Here is an 18535-nt window from a genome sequence, read left to right on the forward strand (position 1 = left end):
TTTAGTCTGTAAATAGATCAGGTTGGGTCAGGTTGCAAGGGTTGGGTATATAAGCAGAGGTTTTGTCACGTTCTCTTAGATGCATCTCCTGAATAGTTGGATTACTCAACTTTCTGAAATCCTGCACAGGTAGTGTAACAAGGTCATGGTGTTTCCTAAACGCTGTTCCTTTAGCTTACATGTATATCACATCTTTATAGATATAGTGCTTTCAATTTTAGTGGAACGTTGTAGCAGATGGGAACAATGTGGTGTCCAATTCCCTTTACTTCAATTTGAAATGTCTTTTTTCGTGGAGAATCATTTAATAGGATATCTTCTACCATTTTATTGTTGAATTTTCTTCTTCATCTAGGGTCTGAGATGGCAGGAAGTCGCTGTGATATCAGCAATATCCTTAACAGTTATATTGCAACTTTATATTCACCTGTTCAGACTCATACTGCTTCAGTTGGGGGTTTGACAAATCAAGACAATGACCAGTTGCTTACATTTACTACTCAAGGAACCACTAGTAATTTAACAGGTAAATAGGACAGATGTGTATTCTAACTTAGCCAATGAGTATGATAATATATTTGTAGTGAATATTTCTATTGTAGTCTGTATGTGTTTTAAAAAAAAGCTAAAGTGATAAAGTATACCTTATGTTCTATAACAGAGGTGTGTAACTGGGCACATGATTTGCCACACATGTGGACACAGGAGCATGTTTTGGACTGGATAGACCATAATATAGAGAGGAACAAGTGGGATGCCAGCACTATAGATTTTACCCAATGTGAAATGGATGGACAGCGCTTGTGTCAACTGAGCAGAGAAGATATGAGGACAATATTTGGTGGTCTTGGAGATAAACTCTATGATCATTTGTGTCAACTGAAAGATTGTGAGTACTATGACCTGGTTATTTATTAATATATTTCATTAGTAGTCAATATTGCTTCAGTGTTTGCCAGTGGTCTGATAAATTATCAGTGGTGTCTATTAAAATGCATTTTATTGAAAGTCAGCTAAAAAGCAGTAAAAAGAAAGTTTGGTACCATGTTAATACCATGCTAGTCCGAAAAATTGTTATTACTCTCAGTGAAAATAACAAAATAATCTTGTAGATATAATTCCTTTTCATGGCTAACAAAAAAAATGTTAAACAGCAAGCTCTTGAGACTGCAGTACTTAGGTCTCTTCATCAGGCATGGTATAACAAAGTCTTTAAAAAAACAATAAGAGCAGAGATATAGTGTAATAAATTGACATTAAAAAAAAACAAAAAACAAAGTAAGGCCTCCCTCACAGAGACATTTTTTGAGCACTTAGCACTGCGCTGAAAGCGCAGCGCTAACTGCTGTCAGGGGCTCCCATTTTTTTTCAATGGAGCCTCTCACATAGCCTCAGACAGCCACTCAGTCGTGGCGCTTTTCAGTGCCGCGATTTTCTAGTGGTGTTTATTTTATTTTTGGGCGTTTAGTGCTCCTCATCAATGATGAGGAGTGATAGAGGCCAGCGTTGGCCGCAGCGATGAGAGTAAAGCATGGCATAGTGCAATTTAATTGTACAGATTTATCCAGGTGGTATGGATGGCAAGTGAAGGCATTAATGATTTTACAACCAAACACAGTGGAGCATGTGGAAAAGGCATGCACAGGGAAACGGAAGTTTCCATACAGAAGAGGCGACCTTCTGTCCCAAACCACACATTTTCCACATGCTCCACTGTTTTTGGTTGTATCACCATGAACTCCTCCTCTTGCCATCCATACCATCTGGATAAATGTTTTACATACTGTGGTATGTCTTGATAAAGGGCTTTTGTACAAACCGTTGTTATATTGCTGGCTTCAGGAGTTTGATCAAATAAAGCACCTTCTTTTGCTCTAAGTTTAAATGCAAATCAGAAAAGGCAGCAGCCACGACACTTGATAATAGTTACAAAACGCTTTATTCTACAAGGTCCATATACAGAACAAGCAGTGACATTTTGATCCCAACAGGGATCTTTCTCAAGCCTGTCATGGATGCTGCCTTTTCTGCTTTACATTTGGACTGAATTTGGATCAAGATCTGATCCTGTTGGGGGCGGAGCATTCTCTTTTTTTAGAAGAACTGCTTGGCCTGATGTGGCCTTGCATGAAGATGAGTGCTGCTGGACATTTCTACTATCCCTCTAAGTCTGTGCAATTTATTCTATGGTACTGTTGGATTATATACTGTATAAACAGGTTTTGCAGCTCTTTGCATTGCAGGGATAAGTTCCTATTTGTGTTTCTGGAACATAACCCTGAAATGTAAGCAGTTGCAAAACTTTCAGACACTTTCAAGCAATCAGACACTTCTTAGGCCGCCTGCAGACGGGCTGGTTGGACCCAACCCCAGCGCCTGCAGGGAGCAGCGCGTACTCACCCGCGCCCGGCGGCCCCGGCTCTTTCATGTGCCGGCTGCCGGGCAGCCGGCGCATGCGCAGACCGGAGCTGGCAGCCTGGTGAGTGACGTCTGTGCGAGGCTCTGCGAGCCCCGCACAGAAATAGGACATGCCGCGATTTGTTTGCCGCGCAACATTTTGCGCGGCCAAACCATGGCCGTCTGCATAGGAGTGCGTATTGTAATGCACTCCTATGCAGGCTTTTAGTGGCGGAAATCCTGCGGGAAATCGCGCTGCGGGATTTCCGCCCGTGTGCAGGCGGCCTTACGGAGAATAAAATTGTATGCCAGGAGCGATGCTAGGATCTTAAAAGATCAGTGGCACAAGCACTAAGGCATCTATTGTGCCACCCCTCTCCCCCAAAAAATATACACTGTATATAGTTATATAACATTGGTGCAGCTATGCCAGAAGAGAATATTATCACCATTCACTAAATGTTATATTCATACTATTACTAAACAAAATACATATACAAGACCCAATTAATACTGTCACACCATGACTATTACTAATCCATAGTGACTAACATACCTACATTGCCATACTGTTACTGAATAAAAATCACTATAGAAAGGCAAATATTACCAATAATATACAATGCTCAAATACCACCACACCATGCCCACAACATACTAACTATTACTTCCATACTGTTACTGTATAAAAAACACTGTACACTAAGTCTTTACGGAAAAGGTAATTTTATGGTGATATTATTTAAAGAACTTATAGCCTGGAGGAGAGAAGGGAGAGGGGAACATGATCAAAACTTTTATATATGTTAAAGGTATAAATAAGGTTCAGGAAGGCAGCATTTTTATTAGGAAGCTAAAGACTAAAACAAGGGGGCACAATCTGAGATTAGTTGGGGGAAAAATCAAATGCAACGTCAGGAAATTATATTTTTACTGAAAGAGTTGTAGATGCTGGGAGCAAACTAGGGGATCCGGAACACTGGGCTATAGCTACAGGGCATACGCACCGAATCTCTAGTGCTAGCAACGCCCCTGTTGTATGCATTTTAAGTTAAGAAGCCATGCTTTTACTTCATATTACTACAGTCCATATTTACTATAAGTTATAATTCATGTTTAAAAGTCAAACTGTTAGCTTGCCACAAGCTAGTTTTTATCCTGTATTTGTTTGGTCAAACTTTTATTCCCTGAGCTATTATTTGCCTATGTATGAAAAATATACTGCTTTTATTAATTCTTTAATATTTCCTTGCAGCGCAAACTACTCCATCATCAAATTCATGTGATTCTAGTGATTATGAATTAAAACTCCACTTTTCAGACGGTAAGTTTTATGCTGGATTCCCATTTGTGCATCTTTACGCTGTTATTACCTAGAGTACATAATTATTAATATATTTCAGAAGCCTCTTCTGAATGGGACCTGATATATGATTATATTGAAAATACAGACAATTTGCCACTTGAAGTCAAGAAAGAAATAGGTATTGTAATGATACTCACAGTATACCTGGCAGTGTGACTTTTTTCACAGTTTGACAAAGATTGGTTTCTTATTTTTACAATATTTCTTTGCTGGTTGTAACATAACTGTTAAGAGAAGAATAGTCTGTCCAGCAACAGCATGTCCACAGTCGGACTTTACAATGGCTACTTTAGTTAGCAGGACCCATCCTTCATCCTTTAACCCCTGAGTTCTGCTTAAGGTCTTTGCTACTATAAATCCCTAGGATGCGTCACCAAAGTAACCACTCATTGGTGGAAACAAGCCAAGGCATACCAGGAAGTCAGAGAGTATGTAGGATTCAAGAATAAACCAGTATCAAATACCAGGAGGACTACAGAAACCAGAGTGGCAGGCAAATAGAAAGTCAAGCAATTGTAGGTCAGATCCAAAGTTAGAAAAGAATGGATTAATCTAGAATAATAGTGAAACAAAGCTGGGATAGAGAAACATAGATAAATCACAATCATGAGTACACAGGTTGTAGAACACAGTAACTGGTAGGTCTTATAGTGCAGAGCTCATTCAATAGAGAGTCCTCAAACTGGTTACACTAAGCTGATCAGCCAGACTTGGCTAAGTGGTTGGGACTTTGGAATTGACCAGGCAGCCATGTTTTTTTGAATGCTTGTTGCCTAGCCAACTTACCACTGCCATTTTGCAGCTCTGAGTGGCGACAGTAAGCAAGGACAGATAAGTAAACATAAAATTAAATTGACTGTCTAGAGTGAGGTAACTAGTGTAGCTTATCGTGAACAGCTGACCGGGAAAATTGGTACAATTTTTGCTAAATCAGATCAGGCCATCTTGACCCACCCAATTTTTAGCAAAAATCACCAGAAAATCATTTTACAAGTAAAGAAAAAAAAATTAGAGAGAAGGGTTTGTGTGTTCTCAATGAATTTGGCTGAGTGGTTAGCATTCTTAAAAAAAGATACAGGGCTGTGTCGGGGTCATGGCTGCAAGTATTTAGAGGCATAGAATATGTCCAGTGATAGGTATTGTCCTATACCAGTGATAGGTATTGTCTAGCCACACCACTGGATGTGCTCAGCTGGGGCTCCAGTAGTGTGGAACTCACCTCATGACACTTGGCCACCTTAACTTTGAGACACTCCTGATAAGCCTTTTGATGTCCGCATTAGTGATTTTTAGATTTTTTGTAATTCTCACAAGCCAATATACCCTCTCGAATGTGTTTTCGATAATTTTGAAGCCATTTATTAACTACACATCATGACATTTTGTGAAAGAATTTTTTTTGTACTTCTTCACATACTTCTTCACACCAGAATTTTCTCAAATGTTCACTAGATGCTTTTTATTCACTGCATATTTATAGAACTCTCTGAGACTAAATAAACACCTCACATCCAGAGCTACACTAATTTTTAGTCACACTGCAATTTAAGTACCTCAAGATGGCAGCGCTATTGCATTAGATTTAGCACTGTCATTGTATTTGTAGTCTAGAAATTATTTTGATTTTAAAACTTGTTTTAAATGTTTTTGTAAGTGAATATGCCCTACTGTCTGTAGTCAGAAAGTCAATACAGAATTCATTGCCAAGATTTACGTGGAATACGTTTCTAAAGTGACACAACAAATAGTGTTTTTGTGTCACTATGGATCATTAGTGAAGGATGAATATTGAAAGTATTTGGGTGTTAGCAACACAAAAATGATATTTGATAAAATGGTCAGTTATATAAATTCCAAATTCTACATACTTTTTAATAGCCTATGAATTGGGCAGAGAGAAAACAACAGATCCAGGTTATTACTCTGATACAGTTTCTCCTGCCAGCTTTGGGTCATGTGGATCTAGTAAGTAATAATGTGAGGCAAACATTTATATAAGATTATTCAGTACAGTTAGGTGCTTGAAAAACTTTTCATGTTGCTCAACTGTCTTGTTTTGTGCTGACAGGATCATATAGTCCACAAGCTGGAGATTCTGCAGGAAGTGACCTTGATATGGAAGTCAAGGCATCTTTGGGAAGAGGTAAGTTTATACTTAAGTTCAAACAATACTCACATGAAGTTTACAAATGATAAATAATGCTCATTAATTATCCCATTTTGTTTCTGCATCTCTCAGACAGTGTATCAAATTATAACAAAAGCAATGGAGCTCTCAATAAGAGGAGGAGGGGCAGACCCCGGAAATTGAATTCTCATGGCACAGATCTCTTAGAGACTAAGAAAAGCAAGCACTGTAAGTGTATAATAATGTCTTACCTTCTATTGACACAAAAAAATGTAATTACTTTTGAATTTATTTATATCTTTAAATTATTTGATGCTTTGCTTTCATTGTCTTACCCAGATCTATTAATATCTGCTATCTACTCATTACTGTTATTTCAGCTGTACGTGGCACACACCTTTGGGAGTTTATTCGAGATATATTACTACACCCTGATTTAAATGAAGGTCTCTTAAAGTGGGAGGACCAATCTAGAGGAGTTTTCAAATTTCTTCGATCAGAGGCAGTTGCCCAACTTTGGGGACAGAAAAAAAAAAATTCCAGTATGACATATGAGAAACTTAGCAGAGCTATGAGGTTGGTGAAGGAATTTATCTACATCGTCTACTTTGTAGTTTCTCCAAATGATTTTATATATAACATTTTCAATAATTTTTAGCTGATAATCAATGAAAGTGGACATTTACTGCAAAAGGACAGCTGTACTCTCTAAACATAATTACATTCCTTTGGATCTTTAGTTGCTTCAGGTAGTTTGCGAAACTTCCATATGTCGGGTATTCTTTCCCTAATGGACAAATTAGGTTATCTTTATGCCAATTAAGGGCTAATACCTATAGTGTCAGTACCTACATTCAATTAACCTGCTATTTCTCTTTACACTGGTAGATGTATGATATGTCAGCTGGCTTTTTGCTGTATATCTTGATATGTAAGACCAATAATTCAGTGTCCAATAATCTGGTCTCACGGTATAAGATTATAGAATTAAAGTTTACTTAAAATAAAGTTACTGAGTAAGGGCTCTTTCACACAGCTGTAGGCATCTGTACGTGCACCCGCCGGTGCCGTAAAAAAGCGTGAACCAGTGCACAAATCTAACGTTTGTGCATCCGTTCAGATGGCACGGGCCGAGCACACACTAGCCGAGCCCGCAATGCCATGGGGCCTCCCCTCCGTCCTCCTTGCCAGCTCACTTCCTCTCTTCTCCTGTCCTCTTTCATTGCAAACAGCCGGAGGGGAGGAGAGAGGAGGAGAGAAGAGGGAGGGAGTCTAGCAGTCACGCTGCTAAACTCCCTACCTTCTCCGGCCACTGTCATTGGCTCCCATAGGAGCCCATGCAGCGGCCGACGTATTCCGGCCCGAAAGATAGTTCCAGGACTATCTTTGCAGGCCGGTTTGAAAGAGCTAGATGCTATATTGGCCCGGCCAGTCGCTTTCAAGCCGCGGGAATACGGCCATGTGATCTGATGCAATGGAATCCATAGTAACATAGTATGTAAGGCCGAATGAAGACAATGTCCATTTAGTCCACCCTGTTTATCCTCCTGTGTTGTTGATCCAGAGGAAGGCAAAAAAAACCAAGAGCAGGAGCCAATTAGCCCTTTTGGGGGAAAAATTCATTCTTGACTCCATAATGGCAATCAAACTAATCCCTGGATCAACCCCTAATAGTTCCTACCTGCTGTATACCCGGATTAACAATTAACCTAAGATTTATATCCTGTAATATCCTTCCGATCCAGAAAGATATCAAGTCCCCTTTTAAACTCCTCTATGGATTTTGCCATCACCACACCCTCAGGCAGAGAGTTCCACAGTCTAACTGCTCTTACAGTAAAGAACCCCTTTCTCTGTTGGTGATGAAACCTGCTTTCCTCTAGACGCAGTGGATGCCCTTGCATTACCTTTGCAGTCCTGGGTATAAACAGATCATGGGAGAGATCCTTGTATTGTCCCCTCATGTATTTATTAGAGATGAGCGAGCACCAAAATGCTCGGGTGCTCGTTACTCGAGACGAACTTTTCGCGATGCTCGAGGGTTCGTTTCGAGTAACGAACCCCATTGAAGTCAATGGGCGACTCGAGCATTTTTGTATATCGCCGATGCTCACTAAGGTTTTCATTTGTGAAAATCTGGGCAATTCAAGAAAGTGATGGGAACGACACAGCAACGGATAGGGCAGGCGAGGGGCTACATGTTGGGCTGCATCTCAAGTTCCCAGGTCCCACTATTAAGCCACAATAGCGGCAAGATTGCCCCCCCCCCCTCCCAACAATTTTTACTTCTGAAAAACCCTCATTAGCAAGGCATACCTTAGCTAAACACCACACTACCTCCAACAAAGCACAATCACTGCCTGCATGACACTCCGCTGCCACTTCTCCTGGGTTACATGCTGCTCAACCCCCCCGCACGACCCAGTGTCCACAGCGCACACCAAAGTGTCCCTGCGCAGCCTTCAGCTGCCCTCATGCCACACGCTGGCCTCATAGCCACACCACCCTCATGTCTAGTTATAAGTGTGTCTGCCATGAGAAGGAACTGCAGGCACACACTGCAGAGGGTTGGCATGGCCAGGCAGCGACCCTCTTTAAAAGGGGCGGGGCGATAGCCCATAATGCTGTACAGAAGCAATGAGAAATCCAATCCTGTGCCACCTCCATCAGGAGCTGCACACGTGGGCATAGCAATGGGGAACCCATGTGCCACACACTATTCATTCTGTCAAGGTGTCTGCATGCCCCAGTCAGACCGGGGTTTTTTATAAATAGTCACAGGCAGGTACAACTCCGCAATGGGAATTCCGTGTGCACCCACAGCATGGGTGGCTCCCTGGAACCCACCGGCTGTACATAAATGTATCCCATTGCAGTGCCCTGGACAGCAGAGCTAACGTCTGATTAAATGCAGGTGGTCTTCGGCCCACACTGCATGCCCCAGTCTGACCGGGGTTTTTAATACATAGACACTGGCAGGTGCAAATCCCTAATGTGAAGTCCCTGTGGACACACAGCATGGGTGGCTCCCTGGAACCCCCCGGCGGTACATAAATAAATCCCATTGCATTGCCCATCACAGCTGAGGTAACATCAGGTTTAATGCAGGTGGGCTTCGGCCCACACTGCATGCCCCAGTCAGACTGGGGTTCTTTAGAAGTGGACACATGGAGTTACAACTCCGTGTGGACCGACAGCATAGGTGGGTCCCAGGAAGCCACCGGCGGTACATAAATATATCCCATTGCAGTGCCCATCACAGCTGAGGTAACGTCAGGTTTAATGCAGGTGGGCTTCGGCCCACACTGCATGCCCCAGTTTGACCGGGGTTTTTAATACATAGACACTGGCAGGTACAAATCCCTAATGTGAAGTCCCTGTGGACCCACAGCATGGGTGGCTCCCTGGAACCCACCGGTGGTACATAAATATATCCCATTGCAGTGCCCAGCACAGCTGAGGTAACGTCAGCTTTAATGCAGGTGGGCTAAAAATTAGTAGGATTACACTGTAGGCGAGGGCCCAAAAAATTGGTGTACCAACAGTACAAATGTACTTCAGAAAAATTGCCCATGCCAAACCAAGAGGGCGGGTGAATCCCATTAATCGCTTTGGTTAATGTGGCTTAATTTGTAACTAGGCCTGTAGGCAGCCCAGTTAAAATAAAAATTGGTTCAGGTGCAAGTTTCAACGCTTTATTGAATTGAGAATTGAAATGTATAAACATTGTTGACAAAAGTTATATGACTGAGCCTTGTGGGCCTAAGAAAAATTGCCAGTTCGGCGTGATTACGTGAGGTTTCAGGAGGAGGAGCAGGAGCAGGAGGATGAATATAATACACACATTGATGAAGCTAAAAGGTCCCCGTTTTTGATGGTGATAGAGAACGATGCTTCCATCCGCGGGTGCAGCCTATGTATTGTTTAGGGTGCAGCCTATGTATCGCTGCTGTCCGCTGGTGGAGAAGAGAACTCTGGGGAAATCCAGGCTTTGTTCATCTTTATGATTGTAAGCCTGTCGGCACTGTCGGTTGACAGGCGGGTACGCTTATCCATGATGATTCCCCCAGCCGCACTAAACACCCTCTCTGACAAGATGCTAGCCGCAGGACAAGCAAGCACCTCCAGGGCATACAGCGCGAATTCAGGCCACGTGTCCAGCTTCGACACCCAGTAGTTATAGGGGGCAGAGGCGTCACGGAGGACGGTCGTGTGATCGGCTACGTGCTCCCTCACCATCCGTTTACAGTGCTCCCGCCGACTTAGCCTTGACTGGGGAGCGGTGACACAGTCTTGCTGGGGAGCCATAAAGCTGTCAAAGGCCTTGGACAGTGTTCCCCTGCCTGTGCTGTACATTCTGCCTGATCTCCGCGCCTCCCCTGGTACCTGGCCCTCGGAACTGCGCCTTCTGCCACTAGCGCTGTCGGATGGGAATTTTACCATCAGTTTGTGCTTCAGGGTCCTGTGGTATAGCATCACTCTCGAACCCCTTTCCTCTTCGGGTATGAGAGTGGAAAGGTTCTCCTTATACCATGGGTCGAGCAGTGTGTACACCCAGTAATCCGTAGTGGCCAGAATGCGTGTAACGCGAGGGTCACGAGAAAGGCATCCTAACATGAAGTCAGCCATGTGTGCCAGGGTACCTGTACGCAACACATGGCTGTCCTCACTCGGAAGATCACTTTCAGGATCCTCCTCCTCCTCCTCAGGCCATACACGCTGAAAGGATGACAGGCAAGCAGCATGGGTACCCTCAGCAGTGGGCCAAGCTGTCTCTTCCCCCTCCTCCTCATGCTCCTCCCCCTCCTCCTCCTCCTCCTCAACGCGCTGAGATATAGACATGAGAGTGCTCTGACTATCGAGCGACATACTGTCTTCTCCCGGCTCTGTTTCCGAGCGCAAAGCGTCTGCCTTTATGCTTTGCAGGGAACTTCTCAAGAGGCATAGCAGAGGAATGGTGACGCTAATGATTGCAGCATCGCCGCTCACCATCTGGGTAGACTCCTCAAAGTTTCCAAGGACCTGGCAGATGGCTGCCAACCAGGCCCACTCTTCTGTAAAGAATTGAGGAGGCTGACTCCCACTGCGCCGCCCATGTTGGAGTTGGTATTCCACTACAGCTCTACGCTGCTCATAGAGCCTGGCCAACATGTAGAGCGTAGAGTTCCACCGTGTGGGCAAGTCACACAGCAGTCAGTGCACTGGCAGATTAAACCGATGTTGCAGGGTGGCAGCGTCCGTCTTGGACTTGCGGAAATGTGCGCAGAGCCGGCGCACCTTTCCGAGCAGGTCTGACAAGCGTGGGTTGCTTTTCAGAAAGCGCTGAACCACCAAATTAAAGACGTGGGCCAGGCATGGCATGTGCGTGAGGCTGCCGAGCTGCAGAGCCGCCACCAGGTTACGACCGTTGTCACACACGACCATGCTCGGTTGGAGGCTCAGCGGCGCAAGCCAGCGGTCGGTCTGCTCTGTCAGACCCTGCAGCAGTTTGTGGGCCGTGTGCCTCTTCTCTCCTAAGCTGAGTAGTTTCAGCACGGCGTGCTGACGCTTGGCCACCGCTGTGCTGCCACGCCGCGCGACACCGACTGCTGGCGACGTGCTGCTGCTGACACATCTTGATTGCGAGACAGAGGTTGCGTAGGAGGAGGAGGGTGGTTTAGTGGAGGAAGCATACACCGCCGCAGATACCACCACCGAGCTGGGGCCCGCAATTCTGGGGGTGGGTAGGACGTGAGCGGTCCCAGGCTCCACTAAATTCACCCAATGTGCCGTCAGGGAGATATAGTGGCCCTGCCCGCCTGTGCTTGTCTACGTGTCCGCTGTTAAGTGAACCTTGACAGTAACCGCGTTGGTGAGGGCGCGTACAATGTTGCGGGAGACGTGGTCGTGCAGGGCTGGGACGGCACATCGGGAAAAGTAGTGGCGACTGGGAACCGAGTAGCATGGGGCCGCCGCCGCCGCCATCATGTTTTTGAAAGCCTGCATTTCCACAAGCCTATATGGCAGCATCTCCAGGCTGATCAATTTGGCAATGTGCACGTTTAACGCTTGAGCGTGCGGGCGCGTGGCTGCATACTTGCGCTTGCGCTCAAACAGTTGCGCTAGCGACGGCTGGACGGTGCGCTGAGAGACATTGGTGGATGGGGCCGAGGACAGCGGAGGTGAGGGTGTGGGTGCAGGCCGGGAGACGGTCGTACCTGTGTCCTGAGAGGGGGGTTGGATCTCAGTGGCAGGTTGGGGCACAGGGGGAGAGGCAGTGGTGCAAACTGGAGGCGGTGAACGGCCTTCGTCCCACCTTGTGGGGTGCTTAGCCATCATATGCCTGCGCATCCTGGTGGTGGTGGCTCCACGGTTGATCTTGGCGCGACAAACCTTGCACACCACAGTTCATCGGTCGTCTGCACTCTCAGTGAAAAACTGCCAGACCTTTGAGCACCTCGGCCTCTGCAGGGTGGCATGGCGCGAGGGGGCGCTTTGGGAAACAGTTGGTGGATTATTCGGTCTGGCCCTGCCTCTACCCCTGGCCACCGCACTGCTTCTTCCAACCTGCCCTGCTGCTGCACTTGCCTCCCCCTCTGAAGACCTGTCCTCAGTAGGCTTAGCAAAGCAGGTGGGGGTCAGTCACCTCATCGTCCAGCTGCTCTTCCTCCGAATCCTCTGTGCGCTCCTCCCTCAGACTTACTGCAATTACTACTACCTGAGTGATAGACAACTGTGTCTCATCGTCGTCGTCCTCCTCACCCACTGAAAGCTCTTGAGACAGTTGCTGTAAGTCCCCAGCGTCATCCCCCGGACCCCGGGAACTTTCCAAAGGTTGGGCATCGGTCACGACAAACTCCTCCGGTGGGAGAGGAACCATTGCTGCCCATTCTGGGCAGGGGCCCGAGAACAGTTCCTGGGAGTCTGTCTGCTCCTCAGAATGTGTCATTGTAATGGAGTGAGGAGGCTGGGAGGAAGGAGGAGCAGCAGCCAGAGGATTCAGAGTTGCAGCAGTGGACGGCGTAGAACTCTGGGTGGTCGATAGATTGCTGGATGCACTTTCTGCCATCCACGACAGGACCTGCTCACACTGCTCATTTTCTAATAAAGGTCTACCTCGTGGACCCTTTAATTGTGAGATTAATCTGGGGACGCCAGAAACGTGCCCCTCTCCTAAACCCGCAGCAGTCGGCTGTGATACACCTGGACCAGGAGCTCGGCCTGCGCCCACACCCTGACTTGGGCCTCTGCGTCCTCGCCCGCGTCCACGTCCTCTAGGCCTACCCCTACCCCTCAGCATGGTGTATTACCAGTAGTGCAGAAACAGAATGCTGTAATTAAATGTGCCGCTTATTGGCCTGTGGTTGGAGGCTGACTTCGCTTACGGAACACACAGCAGAGCCAGGAAAGAATTTTGCGCAAGCCTGTAGTGAGACGTAGGTGCGTATGACTGAGCTAGTGGAATTCACAGCGCAGAAGCAGTCAAATGTCCAAAGGCCACTAGTAGGCCTTAAGTATTTTGCTTCTATTTTTTTAAAGGCTGAGCTGAGACAGCAGGCAGATACTATAGGCAGCGTATATATGTATACTGTTTCCCTCTGGACGGGATGACGGCGGTGATGTAACGGGCAATGCAGAGCCAGGAAAGAATTTTGTGCAAGCCTGCTGTAACACTTAGCTGCGTAATAATTAGGACTACTACCCCCAGCAGAGACGCGGTACACTCAAGACGATCACAGGCAGCCCAAAGATAGTATTTTTCCCAAATTTGTTTGAAAAAGCCCACTGCCTATATAGACAGTATATCTCTTTCCCTGCCTCACCAGTACTTGCTCTATACTATGTACAAGGACTGCAGACTGAGGACGCAATGCTCTGCACGCCCGATATAAAAAAAAAAAAAAAAAAGTGCAACACTGCTCACAACAGCCTTAACAGTACTGCACACGGTCAGATGTGGCCCTAAGAAGGACCGTTGGGGTTATTCAAGCCTAAAAAACCTCCTAACGCTCTCCCTATAGCAGCAGCAGCATCAGCAGCACTGTCCCTGATCTCTGTCAGAATGCATCTGTGGCGAGCCGCGGATGGGGCAGATTTAAATACTCGGGTGACACCTGATCTCCCCAGCCACTCACTGCAGGGGGGTGGTATAGGGCTGGAACGTCACAGGAGGAAGTTGTAATGCCTTCCCTGTCTTTCTATTGGACAGAAAAGCACGCTAATATCTCAGATGAAAGTGAAAGTAACTCGAACATCGCGTGGTACTCGTCTCGAGTAATGAGCATCTCGAACACGCTAATACTCGAACGAGCATCAAGCTCGGACGAGTACGTTCGCTCATCTCTAGTATTTATACATAGTTATTTGGTCGCCCCTTAACCGTCTTTTTTCTAGAGTATATAATCCCAGTTTGGATAGCCTCTCTGGGTATTCCAGTCCCTTCATTCCATGTATTAGTTTAGTTGCCCTTCTTTGAACCCTCTCAAGCACTGTAACATCTTTCCTGAGCACCAGTGACCAGAACTGTGCACAGTATTCCATGTGAGGCCTGACAAGTGCCTTATATAGTGGGAGGATAATGTTCTCGTCCCTCGCCCCTATACCTCTTTTAATGCACCCCAAGACTTTATTGGCTTTTGCAGCAGCTGACTGGCATTGGTTACTCCAGTTTAGTCTACAATCCACTAGTACCCCCAGGTCTTTTTCCATATCACTTTTCCCTAGCAGTTCCTCATTTAGTGTATATTGGTGACATCCGTTTCTCCTGCCCATGTGTATAACATTACATTTTTCAACATTGAACTTCATTTGCTATTTTTCTGCCCAAGCCCCGAGCTTATCTAGGTCCGTACCTTGTCCTCCGTTGCATTGGTTATATTGTATAATTTTGTGTCATCTGCAAATATTGATATTTTGCTGTGCAGCCCCTCTATCAGGTCATTGATAAATATATTGAACCGAATAGGGGCCTAATACTGAGCCCTGTGGCATGCCGCTAGCGACGGTGGCCCAATCAGAGTATGAACCATTTATTACCACCCTCTGCTTTCTATCTCTGAGCCAATTCTTTACCCAGATACACACGTTTTCACCGAATCTGAGCTGTCTCATTTTATATATCAGCCTATTTTGCGGCAAGGTGTCAAATGCTTTAGAGAAGTCCAGATATATGAGATCAATAGACTCTCCTAGGTCCAGCCTAGAGCTTACTTCATCATAGAAGCTGATCAGATTGGTCTGACATGATCGACCCTTCATGAACGCATGCTGGTGAGGAGTTATTCCGTTGTTCTCCTTGAGATACTATTCAATGGCGTCTCTCAGAAACCCCTCAAATATTTTTCCCGTTACTGAAGAGAGACTTACCAGCCTGTAGTTACCAGGTTTACTTTTGGTCCCCTTTTTGTAAATTGGAACCACGTTGGCAATGCGCCAATCCAATGGTACAACCCCAGTCTTGATAGTATCCACAAATATTAGATATAGCGGCCTAGCTATCACATCCCTTAGTTCCCTTAGTACCATTGGGTGCATTCCATATGGGCATGGCGATTTATGCATCAGATTTTAGCGTATATCATCCGGATGTAAAATGACGGCCGATATACGCTCGTGTGAAAGAGGCCTAAAGGTAAGCACATCAGAGATAGAAAGTACAGGCCAGCATGTAGATCCCTGAAGACAGAAAGCAAGGATCTAATTGAGGCCTCACCATACAGGATATTCAAGAGAATTTTCTGGTCTAGAAGCACCAGTGCCCACACAAAGGAGTAGTTTGCCACAAGGACTACAATTCAACAGGCAATAAACATACAATGATTCCTAAGAAAATATTAAGTGTGTTAGCTATCTGCACCATCCCACATCTTATCAGGAAACCTTCTAACCGACAATATTCCAGTTTCAGCCATGGCATAAACATTAAGAAATAGAAAGTCAATATATAAATTCAAGAATATGTATTCAAGTTGATTACATCTAAGCAATTGGTCACTGCAAAGCCATTTCGATTATTGATATTGATTTTTTTCTTTATCAATGTCATCATTTATCTATGGATCTATTATAAACAACGTGTGGAAAAGATAGGGCAATTCCTATTTTTTCTCGCCCGTACTATTAATTGCAAGAATACTGCTCGTGAAAACAAAACAATTGAAATCAATGGTTTTCTCCCGTTATGCAGCCGTGATCGGCACAGCCGCATAATGGGACAAAGTCCCTCCCATGTGTTTAAGCCCTGAGCTGTTATTTTTCTTTATATTAGTATATAGTGCATCAGTTGGCTTTTTTGCTATAATATGTCAATTTGATTTATATTTGACAGGAGTCATACACCAACTGCTGCTCTCATTACATCCCTGATTGTAATTGTTGATGTTGCATGGGTATATACTCCTTTTGTGTTTTTACTTTTGTAATTATTAAAAGCATTTAGGGTGCTAAACTTGTAAATACTATTACTATGAAGTCTAGTAGTTCAGTAAAGAAATTCTTTGCACATATTTTATTCTCTTCACAGATATTACTACAAACGAGAAATTCTTGAACGTGTAGATGGTCGCAGATTAGTATATAAATTTGGAAAAAACTCTAGTGGTTGGCGCCTGGAAGAAAAAGGCTCCTTCGGAAGTTAGGAGCAGAATGTCAAAAACCTTGTGGATAAGCGTCCACTGTGCATATATTCGTCAGAAACCAGCCTTGTTTTTAAGGATAATATTGTAGCATCATTATTACGGTGCCAGTTACTTAAGCTGATCTATTAGCTTCAGTAGGTTGTTGAAAACCATTTTTACTTTTGATATTTCATATATTATGTTTTATAGTGTATTCACAGTAAGAAATCAATGTAATGTCATAAGTCTCAGAACAAACAAGGAAGATTGGTGAAAGGTTGCTTGGTACAGTTCAGAAGAAACACATACAAGAATTTATTAGGCTCTACACCTTCAAGCTCTAAAAGTTTACGATATTGCCAGAAGTTTTAATGAAAACAGTGAATCTGGGCAATAGTTGTCCCATGTACATGCAGCCACCGACAGGGCACTGGGTGAGAAATCACTCACCTGACGGAGTGACTTGTTTTTAGCAGAACTACAAACTAAGTGACCGTTGAGCCGTATAAACAGAAGTCACTCAATCTTTGAGCAACTCCTGTTTACTTTGTTTCACCCATCTGCCTCCATTCAATTAGGCTACTTCACCTCCATTCACTGTCACTCCTGTGTAAAACACAGAGGTGAGTTTGTCTAGTGTAGGGTCCCATCTATAAGAGGCTTCCTTGTCATTGGCAGACTGGCACACGCACTTTGATCAAAATCTCTGCTAAAATCGTCACATTTTTATGTCTACAGGGAATATAATAATTATGCAATAATTTATATAATTAATGTTTCAGTGTGATGTTGCCATTTGTGTTTGCATTAAGTTTGTACAATGATGTAAAATTTATTAAACGAAATAAACATTAGACTGCTCAATTATTTTGTCTGGGATTTTGTAATGAATCTCCATCCAAATGAAGCTTCTAACACAGATGAGAACAGGGCCTTGTGAATACAATTGTAATAGCTTTTCTTAGACTCCAGTCACACGTGTACTTTGTTCATTTTTAGGCCTCCCTCACACAGGCGCTTGCAAAAACGCAGCATTTTTCAACGCTGTGCTTACTGCGGTTTCTGCAGCGTTGGCATACATTTTTTAAAAAAAAAAAAACAATATTCACTTAGTAGGCACTGCCTGAGTACCTCCTGCTGCTCTCTGGTGTCCCTGCAGGCTTCCACGCAGTTGACAGCACAGACAGGCAGGGTTTTCAACCTCGGTACCAGCAAGAGATGCTCTGTCGGAATACCAGAGAGCAGCGGGAGGGACTCGGACTGTGCCTGCTACGTGAGTATTGCTTTTTTTTTTCCACATAGTTTAGCTAGAGCATTTTGCGCTGTCAAAAACAGCAGTGCTGAAAACTCTGTCTACTCATTTGAATGGGTGATGCACAGCGTTTAAAAATGCTGGAACGCCCACAAATAGAACACGCACCGCTCGAAAATCGAGCAGCTGTCTGCGCCTGTATGAGCGGTCCCATTGAAAACAATGGGAGCATTGTACCATGAGAAGTGTGCTGCTGAATGCGAAATGCTGTAAACAGTGGTCATATTGTAGAGAGAGGAGGCGGTGAGCTATTGATAAGTTGAGGTGATAATGAGAAAACTACTGCAAATGAATCTATTGTCAGCCTAGTTATTAGCCTATTACAAGCCTCACTGACTAGGGTGAAAACTGTAAGATTTCAAGAATTCTTTTTTTAACTTAGATAATGACGTGGAAATTAAAAAAAAACAAAACACTCAAAATTCTTAAAAAAAAATGATTAACATAGACTTGATTTAAGCTAAAGGTTAGTTTCTGACTTGTTTTCCCCCTTTCCAAAGTCCGTCCAGCAACAAAAGTGTTTTTCAACTCAAAGTCCCACAACTTGGCTCCGTGCAGTCCAATTACAGTGTATGGCCCATTCCTAGTAGCTCCTGCTGTCTAGCACTTTACTGTACAGATCATGGAGCTGTGCAACAGAACTGAGTTGAAAGACGCTTCCGTAGCTGGCTGGAATTTTGGGGGCGGGAAACACAGAGAGGAGCACTATAATTTGGAGAGATAAAGAGAGAGAGCAC

General features: G+C 44.5%; 1 protein-coding gene across 3 annotated transcripts; it reads left to right on the plus strand.

Annotated features, from left to right (window-relative positions):
• The first annotated feature begins 15 nt into the window (after positions 1 to 15).
• ELF3 (E74 like ETS transcription factor 3) lies at positions 16 to 17350 on the plus strand. Of its 3 annotated transcripts, XM_066608683.1 has the most exons (10): positions 16 to 129; positions 356 to 526; positions 662 to 889; positions 3653 to 3721; positions 3801 to 3881; positions 5642 to 5728; positions 5832 to 5906; positions 6003 to 6119; positions 6272 to 6467; positions 16393 to 17350. In XM_066608683.1, the coding sequence occupies exons 2-10, from the start codon at positions 364 to 366 to the stop codon at positions 16505 to 16507; spliced, it is 1131 nt and encodes a 376-aa protein (XP_066464780.1). In that variant the 5' UTR covers positions 16 to 129; positions 356 to 363; the 3' UTR covers positions 16508 to 17350. The 3 variants fall into 3 exon arrangements, with proteins under 3 accessions (XP_066464780.1, XP_066464765.1, XP_066464772.1); XM_066608668.1 differs by lacking the exon at positions 5642 to 5728; XM_066608675.1 differs by lacking the exons at positions 3801 to 3881; positions 5642 to 5728.
• Positions 17351 to 18535: the final 1185 nt, after the last annotated feature.

Source organism: Eleutherodactylus coqui, chromosome 1, assembly GCF_035609145.1.
Source record: "Eleutherodactylus coqui strain aEleCoq1 chromosome 1, aEleCoq1.hap1, whole genome shotgun sequence".
Lineage (NCBI taxonomy): Eukaryota > Metazoa > Chordata > Amphibia > Anura > Eleutherodactylidae > Eleutherodactylus > Eleutherodactylus coqui.

Bases quoted from the DNA above. Each gene is read 5' to 3' on its own strand.
- ELF3 (XM_066608683.1), top strand. From the start codon at position 364: ATGGCAGGAAGTCGCTGTGATATCAGCAATATCCTTAACAGTTATATT. The intron at 5,907-6,002 runs GTAAGTTTATAC...TGCATCTCTCAG, and splicing joins CAAGGCATCTTTGGGAAGAG to ACAGTGTATCAAATTATAAC. The intron at 6,468-16,392 runs GTTGGTGAAGGA...TTCTCTTCACAG, and splicing joins AAACTTAGCAGAGCTATGAG to ATATTACTACAAACGAGAAA.